We start from the raw sequence: 18,838 nt of genomic DNA, 5'->3' as shown, positions 1-18,838 counted from the left end.
GCATGCACAGCATGCAGAGCTTGTGTTTCTGTCTCTGGACATCCCTGTACCTCAGCTTTTGTAAAATAGCACCTTTTGAGGACGATATCTACATGCCACAACTCAGATGCAGTTAATGCACCTTCCACCTGTGTTGTGAACTTTGTGTTTCACTGTGGTGAACAATTCACTGCTCAAGGGGGAAATTCTCTGACAGGCAAGTACAACCACTTCATATGGTGATCCCTCCAGAAATCCACAACAGACTCACAGAATCATTAAGGTCAGAAAAGACTACCAAGATCATCCAGTCCAACTGCCAACCCACCATCACTCTGCCCACTGACCCACTTCTATTACCAGGGAATACAACGGATCTATATAACATCACGCTACAGGACAGATGTGGCATATACCACTCACATGACTAACTTCAGGTCTACAGAACCACCTCCTGCAGATGAACCATTTTCCTAAGGATAGCTTTTATCCCACATTGTGCTGTGACCTGCATCTTGCTGTCGTATTTGTCAGCAGTCATATCTGTCAGACCATGGTTATAAACACATATATTCTTACAACGTAAAATACAGCTTCTAATACTGAAGATGACAAGAATTCTAATTAAAAAAAGCAAAGACCCTCACAAAATTGCTGAGTCAAGCAAAGTAAACAGAGCTTAGAAATTCTGATAAGGGATTGCTTGTTTCCAAACTTCCTGGTAAGGATGCTACTTAAAACTGTTCTCACAGAGAAGTGCAATGCAAGCTGGCATTTTGTAATCTAATCATCTGAATCATAATTCTGTTTCCAGTTCTACAACCACTGAAAAAGAAATTATAATTTCCTTAAAACAATTTTTATTTTTTATCAAAGACAATAAAGAAAATGTTGTCATTATTGCTAGGGCAGGATTATAGCAATTTATCTCAATTTATCTCCAAAATGAAGCCAACATCAACACACAAAAAAAAAAAAAAACACAAGAATTTGTCAAAGTTTTAATCTTTTTTTTTTTAGGTATCTCCTGCTAACATTCATGTCCTTCACATATTTTCTCAACCCTTACACAGTTTTACAGATTCAGTGAAGTTAGGAATGGAATAGGAATACTACCACATCATACATGCATACTGACGTGAGCAATGCTGATCTGGACTCATGAAGGCATATCCACACAAACCTATTTTCAGTATTTATTTTAAGAGCCTCTACATTCCATACAACAAACAAAAACATCTTCTCAAATCTGTAAATCCTTGTTAGATGCTTCACTGACTGCATGGAAAGTCTATGCATTCATATTAGATGACAATGTGAATACCTCTGAAATTAGTAGTTCATTGATTACAGTATCAGAACTTTCTAATTTCCAGGTGCTGCCTCCCCAACCATTTGTTTGTGCATTATGCATAACAGCATGCAGGTTCCCATCGGGACACCAGAGAGCAGCTTTATTCTGAAGGTACGTGGAAATAAAATTAGAGTAAAGGAGTAAAACATTATTTCTTACCATTTGGTACTTGTTTCTGACCAGGTAACCTCTTAAGAGAGCCTGAAGAGCAATAGTAGCATCTCGCATGCACTGGTATCTTTTGCGGACCACATACATGCGCTGGAACTTCTGAATAATGATGGCAGCCCGCGTTCTCCGTAGGAACTTGGCATAGCTATGCAAAAAAGATTACAATAATACCTGTAACTGTTTTCCAATATTTTAATACTGTTTTTTACATCCTGTAAATTTACTCGCTTTCTTAAGAACTACACACTTTCCTTCAGTTTCTTCCTAGTGTTGTCAGCAGTACCACACACTGACTTGCTGTTCTACTGTGCAGCAATACAACAGAACGACAAACAGAAACCTTGCAAGGTTTTGCAGGAGTTGTTTTCACTTGTTCTAGAAACTGTGCTACAGAGCTGGCAAAATAAATTCAGCTTCGTTTCTCATCACCTTTTCTACAGCTTTAAACCTACTTCTGCTTCCAAACTTTCTCTCCTAAATTCACCCTGTAGAAAATGTTTGCTCCTTCCTGGTACTGTCAGGAAGACAATTGCAAAGCATCGTGATATAAGCGTCTCTTCAAAGCTAGATGCTTACAGTTTTCAAAACCATCTTGTCTTTAATGACACCACCTTCACTCCTACTCTCTGGCTCATGCAGGGCCATCCCTCAGGAGTAAATCCAAACAAATGACTCTGGCTGACCTAACTCTCTTCACAGCTGCACTCTGGCTGACAAATCACTTCTCTAGCTGCACAGACCCTGTCAGGAGTGGATATGGAAACTGGTCAGTGACAATTTAACCAGAAGTCCTGCTTTACCTCACTTGCAGACATATCTCCCAGAATTAGTTTTATTCTGCTCCCACTAACAACATATTGTTCTAAGCATCATCTGGCTAGGGTGCTACTGTCCTCTTATGAAGGTCAAAAACAGGCAGGAGAGAGACACTCATTATATTCAACTTCCTTAATTTTCCTGTAAAATCATTTCCTCTCAGCCAGCATAGAAAGGAGAGAGCAAATATATCACATTGAAATGTCCTACTTAAAGGCATCTGAATCGAGGCTAGTGTGGATTTTCCCCAGAGTATTGCTTACCATCGTGCTTGGTACCCTCTGACATATCTCTGAATGGTGATGGCAGCCTTCCTCATACGCATGTACTTCTTTCTCATCAGCCAGCCTCGGATTGTCTTTTGGATGCGGATACAGGCAGCTCTCAACTTATCTGCCCTTATTTTTTCAAGATAGGCTACTTGACCAGCCCGGAAAAATATTTTTGTCTTACCAAACTGGTACTTATCCTTGTCCTATTTTCAGAGGTAAAAGGATGATCAGTTATAGCATTAAATGTTAGCAAGAAAAAAAAAACCACACAAAAAAAAGACATGAAGGCTAAATGAAAGTACCATTAGTAAAGAGGCAAATTTACCTGTGTAATATTTAAAGTAAATCTAGACTTGAATTAGCTAGTGAAGGAGAGTATTTTCTCTGCATGATTCTGTTAACAAATTAATATAAAAAGGTCACAAGCAGGGCCTGAAGAAATAAAACAAAGTATTTGCTTAAAGAAGAATGCCACAAAGTTTGTGAATGACATGGAAGGCTATAAGAGATGAAGAAGGGGCCTAGAGGATGAAAGTGATACAGGCAATGCACACTTGTAATTTCTTGCTTAAGCAGTGGAAACCACCCACTTTCAACCATATTATACAGTACAAAGGAAACAGCTCAGACTTCAAACATGTACTCATCATTTACTGCCACCAGGACTGAGCCAGAACAAAACACAACTATGCTCCTGAAACACATCTGAAATTTCAAAACTAAAGCAGGAAGAGAGTAATATTTTATCTCTGCATGGCTGCTGCCCTCCTTAGGGGGAAGTCCTGAGACAACAGAAACCATAGAAAAGTACGATATAAAATTATTTTGTTGATTTATTGACACCAAGTTGAAATGAATGGCAAAAGATTTTAGTTAAGCCCAGCCAATGACACAGAATTCAGAAAGCAAACCTGTCTGCAAAATACTCATTTTTCTTATTTCCATAAACATCTTAACATTGGCATTGTACTTCAACAAGGTGAATTTCTTGCTTTTGTATCTTTAGAAAACTTTATTTCTTTTGTATAAGTCTCAATCACCCTCTATCTGGGCAATACTTAGAACTGTCTCTTTGTAGCCTGACTACTTCCACTGCTCATTGGTTCTTAAAAAATCCCAAGAAACCACATCAGTTCAGGTGCAATTCTGGTGCTAATGGCATAGTCTGGAAATGCAGGGCTGCAAAAGGAGGTAAGAGTTAAAGCAAGGGGCTGCTGAGGTATGACAAAGGCTGACGGCACTGAGCAAGGAGACCTATCTTTATTCCTTCAGATTCCAAATGCTTTAAGGACTACATCTAGTACCAGAATCAGCTTCTCCAGGACATTTTTACATGTCTGCTTTCGGTCACTCAGGACATCTTTCTGCTTCATCAGAACACGGTAACGGCTGAAGAACTCTTGGTATGTCCACCTGTTCCATAAAACAGAGATGGCATCAGTCCAAACAACAGATAATTCTCTTACAAAAAACAACTGTAGCTGAAAGCAATCTAAAAAGCAGCAAACACACCTGGAGGGGAAACCAGCTGCACTGATTCGGATGGTCTCCAGGACACCACAAGCTCTCAGCTGCTGCACTGCTCGCTTTTCGTCAAATCTATGTAGGAATAAAAAGAACCTGTGGGTGTGGGGTTACTCTTGTGTTACCCAGTACCTTTGGATACGTGGGATGTGACAACTGGATAGCAAGTACAGGTAGTGCTTCCACAACTCAGCAGTTACAGAGAACAGCCTGATCACAGAATTCAGAATTGCCTGAGCTGCTTCAAGATGCTCATCTACAGAAGCCTTGTCCCACTTCTCACCAGCCTGCCTGACACACATGGCCATGGAGGTCTGTGTGTACCCAGCTGTTAAACAGGCATTTGAGAAAAGCTCTAAGCAAATTCATATATGAAAAAAGATTAGGAATAACTGGAAATAAGAAAACAATGGAATTAGCAAAAGCAAATTCCAGCAAATGTAAGATATGCTGTCAGCCAAATTCAAAACAGCTAAACTGAAATTGCAGGTATTTCTCATATATCATCATCCAAGAAAAAAAGCTCAGAAAGAACCCTCTATTCATTCCAAAACATACCCTGCTGTAAGCACACATAGGCATGCACAATAAGCACATAACAACAGAAATGAGGCACACCATTTCACTCTTGACTGAGCAATGTTTAGCAGAACCTCAACCCTGAGTCCTTGGGGAATTCCCTCCAAATCACAGGTCCACATGAACCATACATGAACCAACTTACGTGAACGGAAACTTGAAGTCGTTAGGTTTAATACAGCGCACATAGTGTGGAGTTGTAGCATTCAGGGTTTCCATCAGCAGATGAAGAGAGTTTCGAAACTTATTGAAAAGAAGGGACAACCATCAAGGAATAATCTCAACTGCCATGTTTGAAAGAATCTCAGGAAGTAGACTGAGCAACATTTGCTTATTCGTAATCGTGCTTTGGTAGAAAACACAACACCAACTTGTTTTTGTTATGGCAACAGATACTAGATCCAGATATCATTTTGGGGTGATCTACATTACACCCAGAGCTCTAAATGCTAGACTTCATGGGAGTAAAACTTCCTACAGGCATGTGATAAATTACATGTGATAAACTGACTTGTTTTCAGCTTCTGCCTCTCTCTTCTACGCTAAGACTTGTCCAATCCATCTCTTCATGAGTGAACTTCATGGCATTACTAAATAGCCATTTAATTTTATATCCATTTTAAATAAAATTTAAAATCAACAGAAAAGAACAATTATCATTTTCTTTGGCTCCAGTGATTCCAGTGTCACACCTACTGATAAGAACTTTGGGTGATATTCTAGAAGTCCCAGGCAAAGGAAAATGGAACTGCTCAATAGCACAGTGGTAGACTGGCAAGTACATCAAAACTGAGTACCAAACTGTCAAAAAAAAGTTCTCATTGGCTTCAATGAATATTCCAAGGGACAATCCACCATACATAAAGCGCTAGCTGAGGACAAATCCATCCTGAGAAAACATCTGTTAAATCTGTTGATTGGAAGTTAACAAAGAATTCAGCCATACCAATTTACATACTCTTAATACAATTCTGGCACATACAGATGGATATTTTATGTTCAGCCCTCTGTCAGTCTTCTGAGGATTGAACTCATACTTTTGAATTGAGTCAAAGAATGTGAAAATTACCAAAAAGACGCGGTACAGGATTTTCAAAGCTTCTCAGCATCCAACATGTTAAACCTACCTTGCAAAAACATTACTTTCTGATTTGGCACCACAGTAAGAATTGAGCTCCCTGAAACTCTGGCCCAAAGTATATTAATAATTATGGTATATTTGCATTAAGTGTATGTCATGAACAACCCCAGGAATCACTAGCCTACCCAAAGACCTATCGGACAGAGGAAGATAAAGAGAAAGATTACTTAATACAGATGCATCCTTAAACTCACCTGATGTCCCACAGTTTTCTTATGCTCCTTGCTAGTTTGACCTGGCCTGGCCTTGGCTGGTTTTACAGGAGTTCGAGACAATGGCACACGGCCTGAAGAGGTGGCTGACGTGGGACTGATGACCTTCTCCTCATCCTGGAATAACTCTGGCAGCAGCTTAAACTGATATAACAGCAAAAAAAAGTTACAGAGGGTAAGAATGCAGCAAGTGGTGGCACACATTTGTGCTTAAGGTGGTTACAAACCATGCTCTGTTTTCTTCAATGCCACATAGCAAAACAGGAATAAATGTAAAATAGCATTCAAGCTAGCAGAACAGTGAGTGGGTCATGGTTTAATACTAAAAATGTGTGGGTTTGATCAGTGAGTCTCCTTCTGAAGATAAAATTCTGATTTTTCTTTTCACAGAGCCAGCAATAGCTTCCATGTGAAACTATCAGATACTGACAGCAGTTTTGTAAGTAGCAACTGCAATTATATATGGCTGCTTTGATGAAAGAGGGAAGCAACGAGGTCCTTTCGTATTCCAGTGGTGCATAAAATTTCTTTGTGTGGTTGTGCAATATCTAGGACACCGAATAACCCAACAAGCAACAAAGATTATTTCTCCTCTATCACTCTAAATTGAAATAAGAGAAGAGGAATCATCAGCTAAAAAGCTGTCAGCTAAATTCATGTGACTGAAGAGCTGCTATCAGACCAGTAGGAGTGGAGGAAGAACCTGAAAAATCTTTCCAACTATCATTCAGATCTTCTGGTTCCCTTTCTCTAATGACTACAAAATACACCCATAGATAATAGCTGCTTTGAGATAACTTGTAACTAAAAATAACACTATCAGGTCTTTCTACGCAAAAATGGTATCACTTCAGAAGCATTACAAAAATAAGACAATCTGAAATTATCTATCTGTCAGTGAATAATCTTTCATCTAACATCTGTGCATTTTCCCACAAGAGATAGGAACATTTTACAGTGCTACAAGGTGCTTGGGCTAAGTACAACCTAAAAAATAAAAAATTGCTTTTGCCTTTTGGTGAGCATGCATGATATCCAACAAAACATGCTGTGCAACAAAATGGTATTTGTGCTCTGTTGTTGTGCCAGATGGGCTAGCAGAAGGCATCAAACAAAAATTCTGTGCTAGCATCTAGCACAGAACTCTAGCTTAACATAATGGCTGTGAATGTTATAAAGATATCCTAAATCACTGAATTTAAAGGGGAGCATTGCAATTCAGCTTTATCTCACCTAAGTCTCACAGGTCAAGAGCACTGTTACCTTAGATTCCCTTAAATTACCACCTTAGCTCTGGATGAATGACATCTCCAGAGGGTGATTTATCCTGTCTCCTTCCACTGACTGGACAAAGACTTTAGGATGTCTGGAAAGCTCATTCAGCTGCCTGCAGTCAGACAGTATGAAGCTATGTTTGTAGCCATCTAAATTACATAGCTGAGTCCTTTAATTCCATATAGGAATTTTTGAATGCAATATGCTTTGTCTGAAAGTACTGACGCTTTAATGCAACAAGGGCAAAGGTGAGGAAGAGGTCCCCAGTGTTTGAGTGGTGGAATGGATAAGCTCTAAGCTACACATTTCCTCCCTCTTCCCACTCCTGAGAAAGCCTGGCTGTAAAAATGAATAAGTACATTTCAAAATCACAATTTTCAGTTACTACATACAGAAGAAAGGTACAACATACAGCAGCAGAGGTCAACAGGAGAGCACAGTGCCCCACAGAAGGGGCACTTATGTTTTGGTTTGGGTTGTTTTTTTCCTATCTTATCAGTTTTCTTTGTTTTGCAGAACACTAGGAGTGTTCAAAGAGAGGGAAAACACTGATCAAAGGGCAGATAATTCACAGGGTAGAAAGCAAACAAGCATTTTTTCCCTGTAATTTTTTCCAACTAATTGACATTCTGTTGATATAATCTTATCAACAATTTCTTACAATACAGATCCACAACAGAAGTTCTTAGCAACATGCCAGTAGCAAGCACAGAAGCTGAGGACATGCATGTACTTTCATGATACATGCACAGAAACTGAACTGATTCAAGCAGGTGCTGTGGGTGGATTTAAAGAGAAGGCCAATATATATAACTCAACACTACATTGCCTGCCAAGAGAAGAGTTCGTCATGCACTTCAGAGAGCAAAGAAGCATTTGAGCTGTATGTTCAAACCCCTAGCAGTGTGCATGGGCAGGATGACAGATGATGCATTCAGTTTAGAATTACCTTCTGTTGAATGTGCACAGCAAACCCAGAGAAGAGCAACAACAAAGAAAGAATAAAAATCAGCAATATAATCGTATTAAAGTTACTAATAAATAGGGCCTGCTGAAAAATAAAAATGAGATATTCTCAAATTTGAATGTTGGAAAACACTTGGGTAAAATTTACCGTTGGGAAAAATTGGTCTTGTTTTTAATCACTGAGACTGGACTGATGTAGTATAGTGAGCTGGCAACCCCCGAGCTGCTGCAGCGCTCCCTACTGCAAAGCAACTGCCTGACATGTTTCAATGCCTCTCTCAGAGGAAAGTTTGCTGTAGTTCTTTCATTATACAACACATTCTAATCATTTAACTTCACAAATCAGCTCAGAATACAAACAGAAGAAGAAAGTGTTGGAATTCCTGATAGAATAGCATAATTCCAAGCAGTTTGTCTTTGATACCAAGCTTCCTGGGCCACTAGAGCTAGCAAATTCCCAAGGGTCATCACACCACAGTGTTAAGTGAATTGCCTTTACCTTTCAAAAGAGCACAACCAGCATTTTTTACATTAAAAAAGCAGATGATGCCACTGAAGGCTTGTTCTATAATATTCCTTCATGCAGACTATTTCCATTCAGATGTTATCTATCTGTCATAGACATTGAGAAGGCGAGGCTCATTAAGTTCTGGTTCTTGTCTTCAGTGTTTGTAGATTTCTTTCTCTCATTTTGCTTCTGGAATAGAACTTGTTTCTTCTGCAACACTATTCTGCTCAATTGTCAGGCCATACACAAGCAGTTTCTGTTTTCAGATTAAAAAAGCCTTAACTGCTAAGCCTTCTTATGGTGCTACATTATATTAGAGGAAAAAAAAAAAGGGAACATTTTGATCTACTGAAATCAGTGGCTAAATACATACAGTTCTCAGCTGGAAAAAAAGCTAGGCTACAGGACTTCCTAAATTCAAATGGTTAAACAAGTAAATGTGATATAAACTATGTTCATCTTCAGTCAAGGGAGAAAAATTTCCTGGTTTTATGAAAAATTTCACATGATGCTTCACTCAAGGCATTATAACTACAGAAAAAAATAAAAATAATTCTTATACTAACCTTACTTGATTTTAGGACCTTAATTTGCTCTTCATAAACTGTGTCCTTATTCTTTTCCAGAAAGCCTTCACACTGATATTCCACCTGAAAAGAATCATTAAAAAAAAACCAAAAACTAGGTATGTAAAAAGTGGCACAGAATCTACCATCTATAACATTCACATTAAAATATAATTCTTCTGGGTGTTGAAATTAACAGCTCCCAGCTGAAAATGTAATTTTGCTCGAAGACAGTGCTTTCCAGTAACTGTAAAATATCAAAACATATAGAGATGAATACTGTTATTGCAGTAGACCTGATATATCTCTGCAGAGAGGTGCCTGTGGTAAGACAGCATGACTGAATGGTTACTGTAAAGGTGAAGAATCCAAATTTGTATTAAGCATGTCCTATATTGAAGTCATCAGGACTGCAAAATTGTGAGAAACCTGGGTACAACTGAGAACAAAATATCTCAACTCATTAGCTGACAGGCAATAAGTAAATCCGCCTGCAAGTCGTTAGGAAAATAGCAATTTGTACTCAGAAGGATTATTTGTTTGAGAATCAGTAAGTCTGCCTGTTGTGACAACACACTGTGACAACACGCGGCGATCCTCTGTCACAGGGCCACAGGTTCTTGATCAAAGAACGGCCGGAGCGTCACATAAAAGCCTAACATTCCACAGTCCTAATTCAGGCTGAACAAAAAACTAAAAGTTCCCATCACAAGTTTACACCTTAGAATTCAAAGACAGTTAGCATAAGGATGGCAACTCTGCTTTCAGGTCTCGCCCTGATCTCGTCATAGCAGAAGTGCAGGCTGCAAAACACAACAGCGAGCCCTTAAACTGACTTTGTTCTTTCAGAGCAGACAAACTGACAACCACCAGCAGACATCTTCCATTACTGCCACTTAGTAATTCTTACACAATTACACTATCCCCCAGGCTGCAAAACACCTAACATATTCCTAGAGGGAACACAAAGGGATTTTCCAAGGTCTGCCCATAACTCGAAGCCCACTGCACGTTATTTCAGGTACCACTTATGTTCTTACTGTGGAGATGATGCCACGAGAGGGCAGCAGGATCTCTGCTTTCTCCCAGAAAAGATGACGACAAGGCACGCAGCTCCCTCACATGTCAGCTACAGTCTTATTTTTTCAAGATGTCTGTATGTCCTCACATAAGCACACAGGAAAGCACATGTTGCGTGGCACAGACAACGTGCTGGGGCTTAGAGCTCAGCCAGTGCCTTCCTGGAGCTCCTTTTAGCTTTCCTTGGACTGTGATTCTCAGAGCAGGCATAGGAACATCCAATTTTCAAACATCAAACTTTAGACTACTGAACAGTGTAAGAAACATGAATTAAATCCTTCTTGTTCTCTCATGTAGCAAATGAAACAGAACTCACAAATCTATACAGTCACAGAGCTCTCGGGGCTTTCATTAAGGTAACACTAGAAGCAACAAGAATAGGATCTCTCCTCTGTTTGTAATTTGAAGAACCTCTGAGGAATCAAGAGGAGGCAAATAAAGTACTCCAGCCCCTCTAGTCAGCGCATCCAGACCAATGATAAGAATTCCAGAGCTTGCCCAAGCTTGTGGCCGCAGCTTTTTGACAAAGCTGACAAAATTCCGAACCAGCTTCTTTATTTAACAGGACAAGTATCTTAAACTGGATTTAATCTTTTTTCTTTCAACTCAGCTGGGTTGTGTGCTGTCAGAGCTGGACAGCACATGCGCTCCACTGAGTCTGCCAGAAATAGCTGCTCACTGACCGGAAGAGGCAAAGGTGGGAAGAGCGATACCCCAGCGATAACAGCAGGGTGTGTTGTCAGCTTGTTGCCTGTTTGTAGCAAAACTGGCATTCATTTGTCGTTGGTCTAAGTAAAACTACGGATAGATTCATGATTTTCTATTTTGCCTAATGTAATTGGAATTTATGTTGTGACTTGCAAATGCACATTTTGAACAAAGGATGGTGAGTGACTACAGCATGTGATAGCAGTCAGGAGCTCTTGTTTGTCTTTCTTCGGAGCTGGCGTACAGGCAGGCACACATTATCCAAGAAGCTGAGCAGAAAATTAGGCTGCTGTCCACCAGTCAGCCCCTCAGCTTGTTCTTTCTGCCTCATGGCCAGTGGGAATGCTTCCTGGGCACTCCCTACCCCACCTCATCAAACTGAATGGCGTTAACCAAAAACTGCTGCTGAAACCACACCAGCTGAAGTGGCTCACCCCGACTGAACTGAGGGAGAAAGCAATCAGCTGAAACCTCCAGCAGATTGAACGGTGCTGTAACAGGTACACAGAGCCGATAACTTCGTGTACTGGCATGAGATACAGAAACATCTGTCAATTCACAGCCTCAGTTTTGCATCCACACTGCAGACAGGTTTCAACAGGCAGTGGGGCAGCCCAGCAGCTGTCCCATACACATCTGAGCAGTTCCTAGGCACAAACTTCCCCCAGGCTGGGACACCATAGCCCCGCTCCCTGGGGCAGCACTTGTCTCAGCCTCTCCCTCCCCACCCCCCACCTGCACATTTGAAAAGAGCTAACCAGAAAATTCCTTACCTTGTCAGCAAAGTGTTTGATGATAAAAGCCTTATTGGATAAACGTGGTTTTTCAAAGAGGGCACATTTATTCAAATGAGTATTGTACAGTTTTTGGGCCCAAGTATCATCCGAGCCTTTTGGCATCTACATAAGAGAACACAAAGCCATTTAAAATGTCCTGAAAACTTTTTCAGTAGCAAAGGAAACTAAGGAGGCGGGGACAATATTTTTCAGTTTGCTTTCAAACTTTGGCTCCTTGGATTTCCAGCACTGCCCTAAGCCACGTCCTTGCTTTTCAGACACTGTGGACTTGGCACAGCCCTTATCACTGCGATGCAACACGTACGATGCTCACAGCACTTTCAGTGTCACACACACATGCTGGTGAGGATCCCAGAGAAATGGTACCTGACTGAGCATTGGGTCAGAATTTATCTACCACCACTAAACCCACAGAATTTATCTACACAAAAACCCAGGCTGAGTTCCCACTGAATTATCATAGACTCATTAAAGTTAAAAAGAAAAAAAAAAGCATGACTAAAAATCATTTTTTCTCCTTCTCTGATTGTCAATTCTGTTTCTATATTCCTTAAAGTATTTCAACAGCACAGCATCAAAATAATGGCTACATGCAGATTATTTTTCCCTGTGAGGCCCCAGGTAGCAGGATAGATGATGACTTCTTTGCCTACGAAAGCCCTTGAAAACACACCTTGCATTCTTCATCTAACAGATCCAGAACCCCCATTTTGGCTTCTATGAGGTTGATGCAAGGCTGATTGTCATAGAAATCAATCAAGGTCCATGGTATTTGTTCTTTCATGTATTCTTCTTGTTCCAGCTTAAACACATGCTGTGGGGCAAAAAGAAAACAGTTTTCCGTGAAACAAAATGCAGAATAAATACATCAAGCTCCCACTTGAATTCACCTTGGCACATTAATCCAGGCTGTCAAGCGGTGCACAAGTTAAACTGAATAAACCTTTTAACAAGTAACTGTATGAAAGACAAATTAACCTTTTTTTCTGGCCTAAAAACAACAGACTGAATTAATGCATTCATCCATACTCTATGCATATAAGGCCTGTTTTCTTTTTCCCACATTGTTCCACAGTTACTATAAGCTCCTTCTTCTAAAAATAACACAAAACCCTGAAAAAGCTTCAAGGAACAGCAACTTTTAAGTTGGGATTTGACACGCACTTATGATTTCAAATTTACGAATACTGCTCTATTTCAAGTAAAATTACACAATAAACCTTTTGTGTTTTCTTGTAAAACAGCAGAGTTCCATTTTCTCTCAAATGACTGATAAGTTTTTTCGGAGATGATGTATTACACTAAATATACTCCCAGCAAAAACCTGCAAGAATGACTAAGAGTATTAGCACAACAAATTTTGTGAAAAATGCATCTGGTACCAAGATCAATAAAAACGGTGTTGTATAGTTTTAAAAATATATTACTGAAAAAAAAAAAAAAGAAAAGAAAAAGCTCCTGCACAGCTTAAAAAATGTGCATAGGAAATAAACTTCAGGAAAAAATACATGATAAAATATTAAACAAGGAAACTGTGGTCTTAACAGCACAAGCATGCTTTTTAAGAATTAAAAATACTGCTGATTCCACTTATTTTAAATTATATTTTATCATCTATTTAAATTTTAATGCATACCAACTGCTGTAACAGGCAAAAATAAATTCAAAACATATCCCAAGCAACACCAAAGAGCAGCACTATAGGCACTATATAGGGGATAGCCAGCAACACCTATAGTTTTGGAATCAGCCTTAATTGCCCCCTTAATTCAGCTCAGAAGTCCATAAACACTCGCAGTTTTCCAGCACACATCAGTAAGACAGCACAAGCCGCCCTGACAAAGCAGTTTATCCTTTTTATTTCATTAGCTTAACATGATCCTTTCCAAAACAGCGCTCCTTAACAGTGCCCGTGGGAGCCCTTCCGTGCTCATCCACTTAACAGCTGCATTACATGCAAGTTAATTCCTGACAGGAAAGTAAATGATAACATTTTATTGGTGCATCGTATCTAAGCCATCTACACATAAACCCATTTCTTTACTATAAAAAATCAGCAGTTTGTGGAACGGTTGCTCACAGCAAGGGTTGGCCAACGTGCTGTCCTAGGGGCCCTTACAACATGCATGTTGCACTAACCCACAGCATCACCTCCTCCATGCTCCCCGAAGTGTAGGGAAGCAGAGCGAAGACTAATCAAAAACCTGGCCAGCACAAAAGTACCAAGCTGTTAAATCAAATGGCTGGATACTAGGGGAGGATCATAGCATCATAAAATAAAACTGTGCTGTAGAAAGAGAAGATGTCACGGTTTCATGTTTATCTAAGTTGTGACATTTGTCAAAGCAGCAACATCTTTAATTATCCCAATTCCCTGAAGCCATGCTTTCTCAAACAGCAGCACAGAAGCTTCCACTTCCATCGTTCTGCACCCTCCTGCCTCCAGCAAAAGATAAGCTGTTGGATGAGGGAGAGGATGGGGTGCAGGGCCAGCCCACGTGCTGCTTCAGCATCTCAGGCAGTGCATTTGCTGACTGCCAGCACCGTCCCACGGGGATTCCAGCAACCAGTACATCTGCCTGCTGCACTGCATGTAGCAGAGGCTGCAGTCCTGCGGGTCTGTGTCCACAGGGCCAGAGTCTGGCAGCTTAGAAAGGAATCAGTACAAACACTTCTTGACCACATCCTTTGTGAAGCGCATGGGAAAGAGAACATGGGAGCAGTGATCCCATCCCAATAATAAACGAACCTTTATTATTTTCACAGAATGAATTTTTTTCTGTAGAGCTGAGAAAACTCTGAAATACCTTGTGCTTAGCAGTTATGACATGTAGCTTATGGAGCTGAAACCATCTGCAGCACTATAAATACAGAAACGCCATTCCAGACCTGGGAAGCTAGCCTCAGTTCTAACATGCTGCTCACTCCCAATCTGTGTCCCTGCCGCTGGGATAAACAATTGCTAAGGGTGATCCAGTTCTGCAAATACGCACCACCACTGAAGTGCTCTTATAAATATAGTTCAAAGCTATTCCAGCACTGCAGCACAGCCTAGCAACAGGCCTGCATAAATAACTTGCCTCATCATTATGCAGGTAAGATATATAATTAAAAATGTCACTGAGGCTGACAAGAGAGAGAGAATCATGATCTCTCTGAAGGAGGGAGAAGAGGCACTTCTTGCCACACGTCAGTGATCATCTTAAGGACACGGCTGTAAACCCTCAAAAAATAATGCCATTTGCAATAGTAGAGAAAGTGAACAAGGCAGACTTCCAGCAGTGAAGTTCTGCTCTCTGCTGTCAGTGTAGAGACTCTTGTCACAGGTTATGAAGACACAACTAACTCAAACTTCATCCATACAGTGTTCTCATTGACAGGCAATCTCAGGGTCTTAATTGCTAGGCACTGCTTCTGTCTTACAATTGTTACTGTGATCGGAATTTCAAATAGTCCCAGAGCAGCAGTTAGTCATAAAATCTATTTTCAGGAGATAGTCAATCTTTCCCCAACCCCTAAAGCCCACGGCCAGGACAGCTGGTTAATAGACTGAAGGAATTCATCCTAACCACTGGGGACTCAATTAGCAGAATGGACTTTGGTGAGGGGAAAGGGAAGAGGAAATGCCAGTAATTTCCTTCTTACCATATTGAACTGCTGCTGCAGTTTTTCATTGGCATAGTTGATACAGAACTGTTCAAAGCTGTTGATTTCAAATGTCTCAAATCTGAAAGTAGATATTCAACAATATTTGTTCAGTGAAAAGATAGATTCAATGATTCCATAACTTTAAATTCCCTCCCACTGATCGAATTCATTGCATTATTCCAGGCATAAAAACCACAACCATGTAACAAGGCAGATAGAGAAATAGCAAGTCACAGAGCAAGTTCAGAGATGCTCTCTTTTTTGGCAGGGATGAGGAACATAGGGAAGACATCAATGGTCCTAGAGAGCATGTTAGTTACCTTTGTCAACTCTGACCATGAGGTGACAACTGGCATATGACCTTCTCCAATACAATACATAATGGAACAACCAATATAAAAAATTTGGAATCCCACAGTAAATGTCAAACTTAAAAGTCAAGGCAAGGATCTCGGACGGCTTATCAAGACTAAACACCTACTTCCTTCATCTAGAAAAAGCAACAGGTAAGGATTTGGTTTAGGGGTTTTTTTGTGTGTTTTGCCTTTTTAGTTGAGTTTTTTTGTTTGTTTGTTTGTTTGTTTAATCCACACAGTGTAGCATGACAAAGACCAAAATAATTTGTGGTAGATAATCAGGTAAGAGGTGACGCAGCTCTAGCAAAAAGACTCACCCATAAATGTCCAACACTCCAATGAAAGAATGTTGCTTTACAGTAGAATGAAGGGCTTTGTTCACATGATCTACAATCCAGTTAAAGAGATTAGCATAGATATGTTTGGCAAGTGCATCTCTGGCATTGATGGCATGGAGTTTAGAAACTGGCTTGATGTAGGTTTCAGTGGCAGTTGCAAGCTTCCTATGGCAAAGCCAGTGAGCCATCTCTTCATACTCCACACCCATGAGGTCACAGAAGATGGTGAGGGGATCATGTTTAGGCTAATAAAAACAAAATCATTAGGTCTTGAAATAGTATTACTGGTAGCATACATGCAATCGCATAATCAGAAGAACTGCCTGCCTGCAGTGATCTAACCATAAGCAGCAAGTGCAGCTCCCTTAGCTTATCTTTCTCCAGAGCACAAGTTCCCTACCCACATATCACATTCACAACACTGAATAAACTACTGAAACAGTTTCCCCAAAGGCACTTCCCTGTACCTGTGTTTGCAAAAAGTCCCACACAGGCAACCTGCAACCCCCACAAAAATGAATCATCTAGCTTCCCAGGGACAGACTCTGCATTTTGAATACCTCTAACTGTCTTAGTTTTGAGTAAAGAGCAGAGGACAGGACATCAGCTATGTGCTGACGACAGAACGGACTACAGCTTCTGTGTAGTGCTCTCCTCTAATCATGTACACCCATGGCAGGGAGTGACAGGTAATGGGGGATCATAGCCCAAGCTAAGAATGAATAGGAAGAAGTGTCAAAGTGATTTAGTGTTCTGGTCTCAGAATTTAAAACAGTATTTCCCCACTAAAGTCTGGAGACAAATGTTAAGAGATCAGAGAACAGAAAGGATGTTACCTAATTCTTAAATTGGACTTAAAAATGTAAAAAAAAAAAAAAAAAAAAGACCTTTGGTTTATGGTGTCAAACCAACTAGCGTGGTTTGCACAGTGAAATGGGAATGGGTATATAACATTTCTGCATAAAAATCAAAGTAGTGGGTTTACTACTCAGTGAGTTCAGTCACTATACTTCGTTACTAACAAGCAAACCAGAAGCTAGAAATCAAGGACAGACAGGTCTTTCCTCTGAAGGAATTCCCCTAACACTACTTCCTCATCACATTCACTTCACTCTATGGCTCAAGAGCATGCTGACATGAAGCATCTTGACAAGAACAGATTATAGGGAACCGTTACTACATGCCCAATAACTTTGAGTACATCAGCTTTATCTTCCTTTTTCTATGTCCTTCTACTTCTCTGGGGCTTACTGCAGTCCTTAGGGCATACAGTCCCCAAGGCAGTGCTGTCACACCTCTAAAATCCAGTTAACCGAGCACATCTTCTTTCAGCTTAGCCACACCACTTTAACTGGCTCAGAAAACAATAATAAAGTAATAACAACAAAAATAACAAAAACTGCACAGAAGAGTTCCACATTAGGGTTACTCAAAGTGACATTAAACAAAGTGATTAATTCACACAGCATGGTGTGGAGACATTCACTGAGCTCCCCAAAGCACAACCTTGCATCACTGCAACCAGACAGACCCATCTGCATGGCAGCAGAGCTCTACACAACATGGCTACTGTCAGAGAACAACACAGCTCAGGTAGCTGAAGGCAGGGAGCAGACATTTGTCTCTGCCTGCTATGTGCTTACCACATCAGGATAGGATTGCACAGGAACTTTCATCTTTGTACTATTCATTCAATGGGATTACTGCATCGGGGATATTCATTACAACTCAAGCTACCTCATCATGTTCTGGGCCTCATCTGCTTCCCACCTGCGGTCATCAAATGATGCTTCCTTTGTAGCCAAAACCTTTTTAAGACACATCAAAGAGCTAGACCATTGTTGTGGTTTCACAGCAACTATCTATTACATTCCTCAGATGGTGTCAGAGCAGGCACACTAATTAGCTGTGGTCCTATGGAGGACCTGTTGTCTCAGCTTCAGAAACCACTACTGCAGATGCTTGAGAAACCAACTGCTAGTAAGGTGAGAATAAAGCCTGCAACTGCTGCTACTGTTTGAAGAGAGAATGATGAAGGCTGTGTAGTACAGCAGTAGGCATTCAAGGAAAGGCAGGAGAAACTGCTCACTTGTGAATCCAAGGAAAAGAAGAGTGACAAGAATACAACAAGCCAGATCTTTTTTGCTTCCCTTCTCCAGAATAATAACTTCAGTAAGAAGCTTTGGTCTTTACTGAGTAAAGAAGTTTCGCTCTTATCAGACTTCATACTTCTCACTGTGGGCCTCCACAAAATTAATAAAGGACTGAAAAAGCCATGATAGTCTTAAATGCATCACATGAATCACATCTGTATATCCTTGGCTCCCATCTAGACATCCCAGAGGACTTTGCAATACATTTGTTTTGCAATTATTTGGCTAGTTTGGCATTTAACATAAAGCAGCCCATCCTGCAAACCATTCACTGTCGGCAGGGAATGTATTCATGTAGGAATATAAAGATCTAGATATCTGCCCAGGACTTCAAAGCTAGTCTGATTAGAAGACTTTTCTAGGACAGACCAATTACAATGCTGAAAAGAAATTAA

At 40.3% G+C, this 18,838-nt stretch overlaps 1 protein-coding gene across 9 annotated transcripts in view; it reads right to left on the bottom strand.

Annotated features, from left to right (window-relative positions):
- The window catches only part of MYO5A (myosin VA), a 95,700-nt gene that overhangs the window by 30,817 nt on the left and 46,045 nt on the right, over positions 1-18,838 (bottom strand). For all 9 annotated transcript variants that reach the window (XM_031616554.2, XM_090148849.1, XM_090148848.1 and 6 more), the window contains exons 10-20: positions 16,270-16,535; positions 15,594-15,675; positions 12,622-12,762; positions 11,925-12,050; positions 9,364-9,447; positions 6,031-6,192; positions 4,841-4,938; positions 4,105-4,191; positions 3,897-4,005; positions 2,584-2,795; positions 1,493-1,649 (exon numbers count right to left, since the gene is read on the bottom strand). In XM_031616554.2, the coding sequence (XP_031472414.1) occupies positions 1,493-1,649; positions 2,584-2,795; positions 3,897-4,005; positions 4,105-4,191; positions 4,841-4,938; positions 6,031-6,192; positions 9,364-9,447; positions 11,925-12,050; positions 12,622-12,762; positions 15,594-15,675; positions 16,270-16,535 (1,524 nt within the window). The remainder of the gene's footprint in view (positions 1-1,492; positions 1,650-2,583; positions 2,796-3,896; positions 4,006-4,104; positions 4,192-4,840; positions 4,939-6,030; positions 6,193-9,363; positions 9,448-11,924; positions 12,051-12,621; positions 12,763-15,593; positions 15,676-16,269; positions 16,536-18,838) is intronic.

The sequence above is a fragment of the Phasianus colchicus genome, chromosome 12, assembly GCF_987193195.1.
Source record: "Phasianus colchicus chromosome 12, bPhaCol1.hap1.1, whole genome shotgun sequence".
NCBI lineage: Eukaryota > Metazoa > Chordata > Aves > Galliformes > Phasianidae > Phasianus > Phasianus colchicus.
The sequence above is the reverse complement of the archived record's forward strand: the minus strand, read 5'-3'. Positions and strand labels throughout refer to the sequence as shown.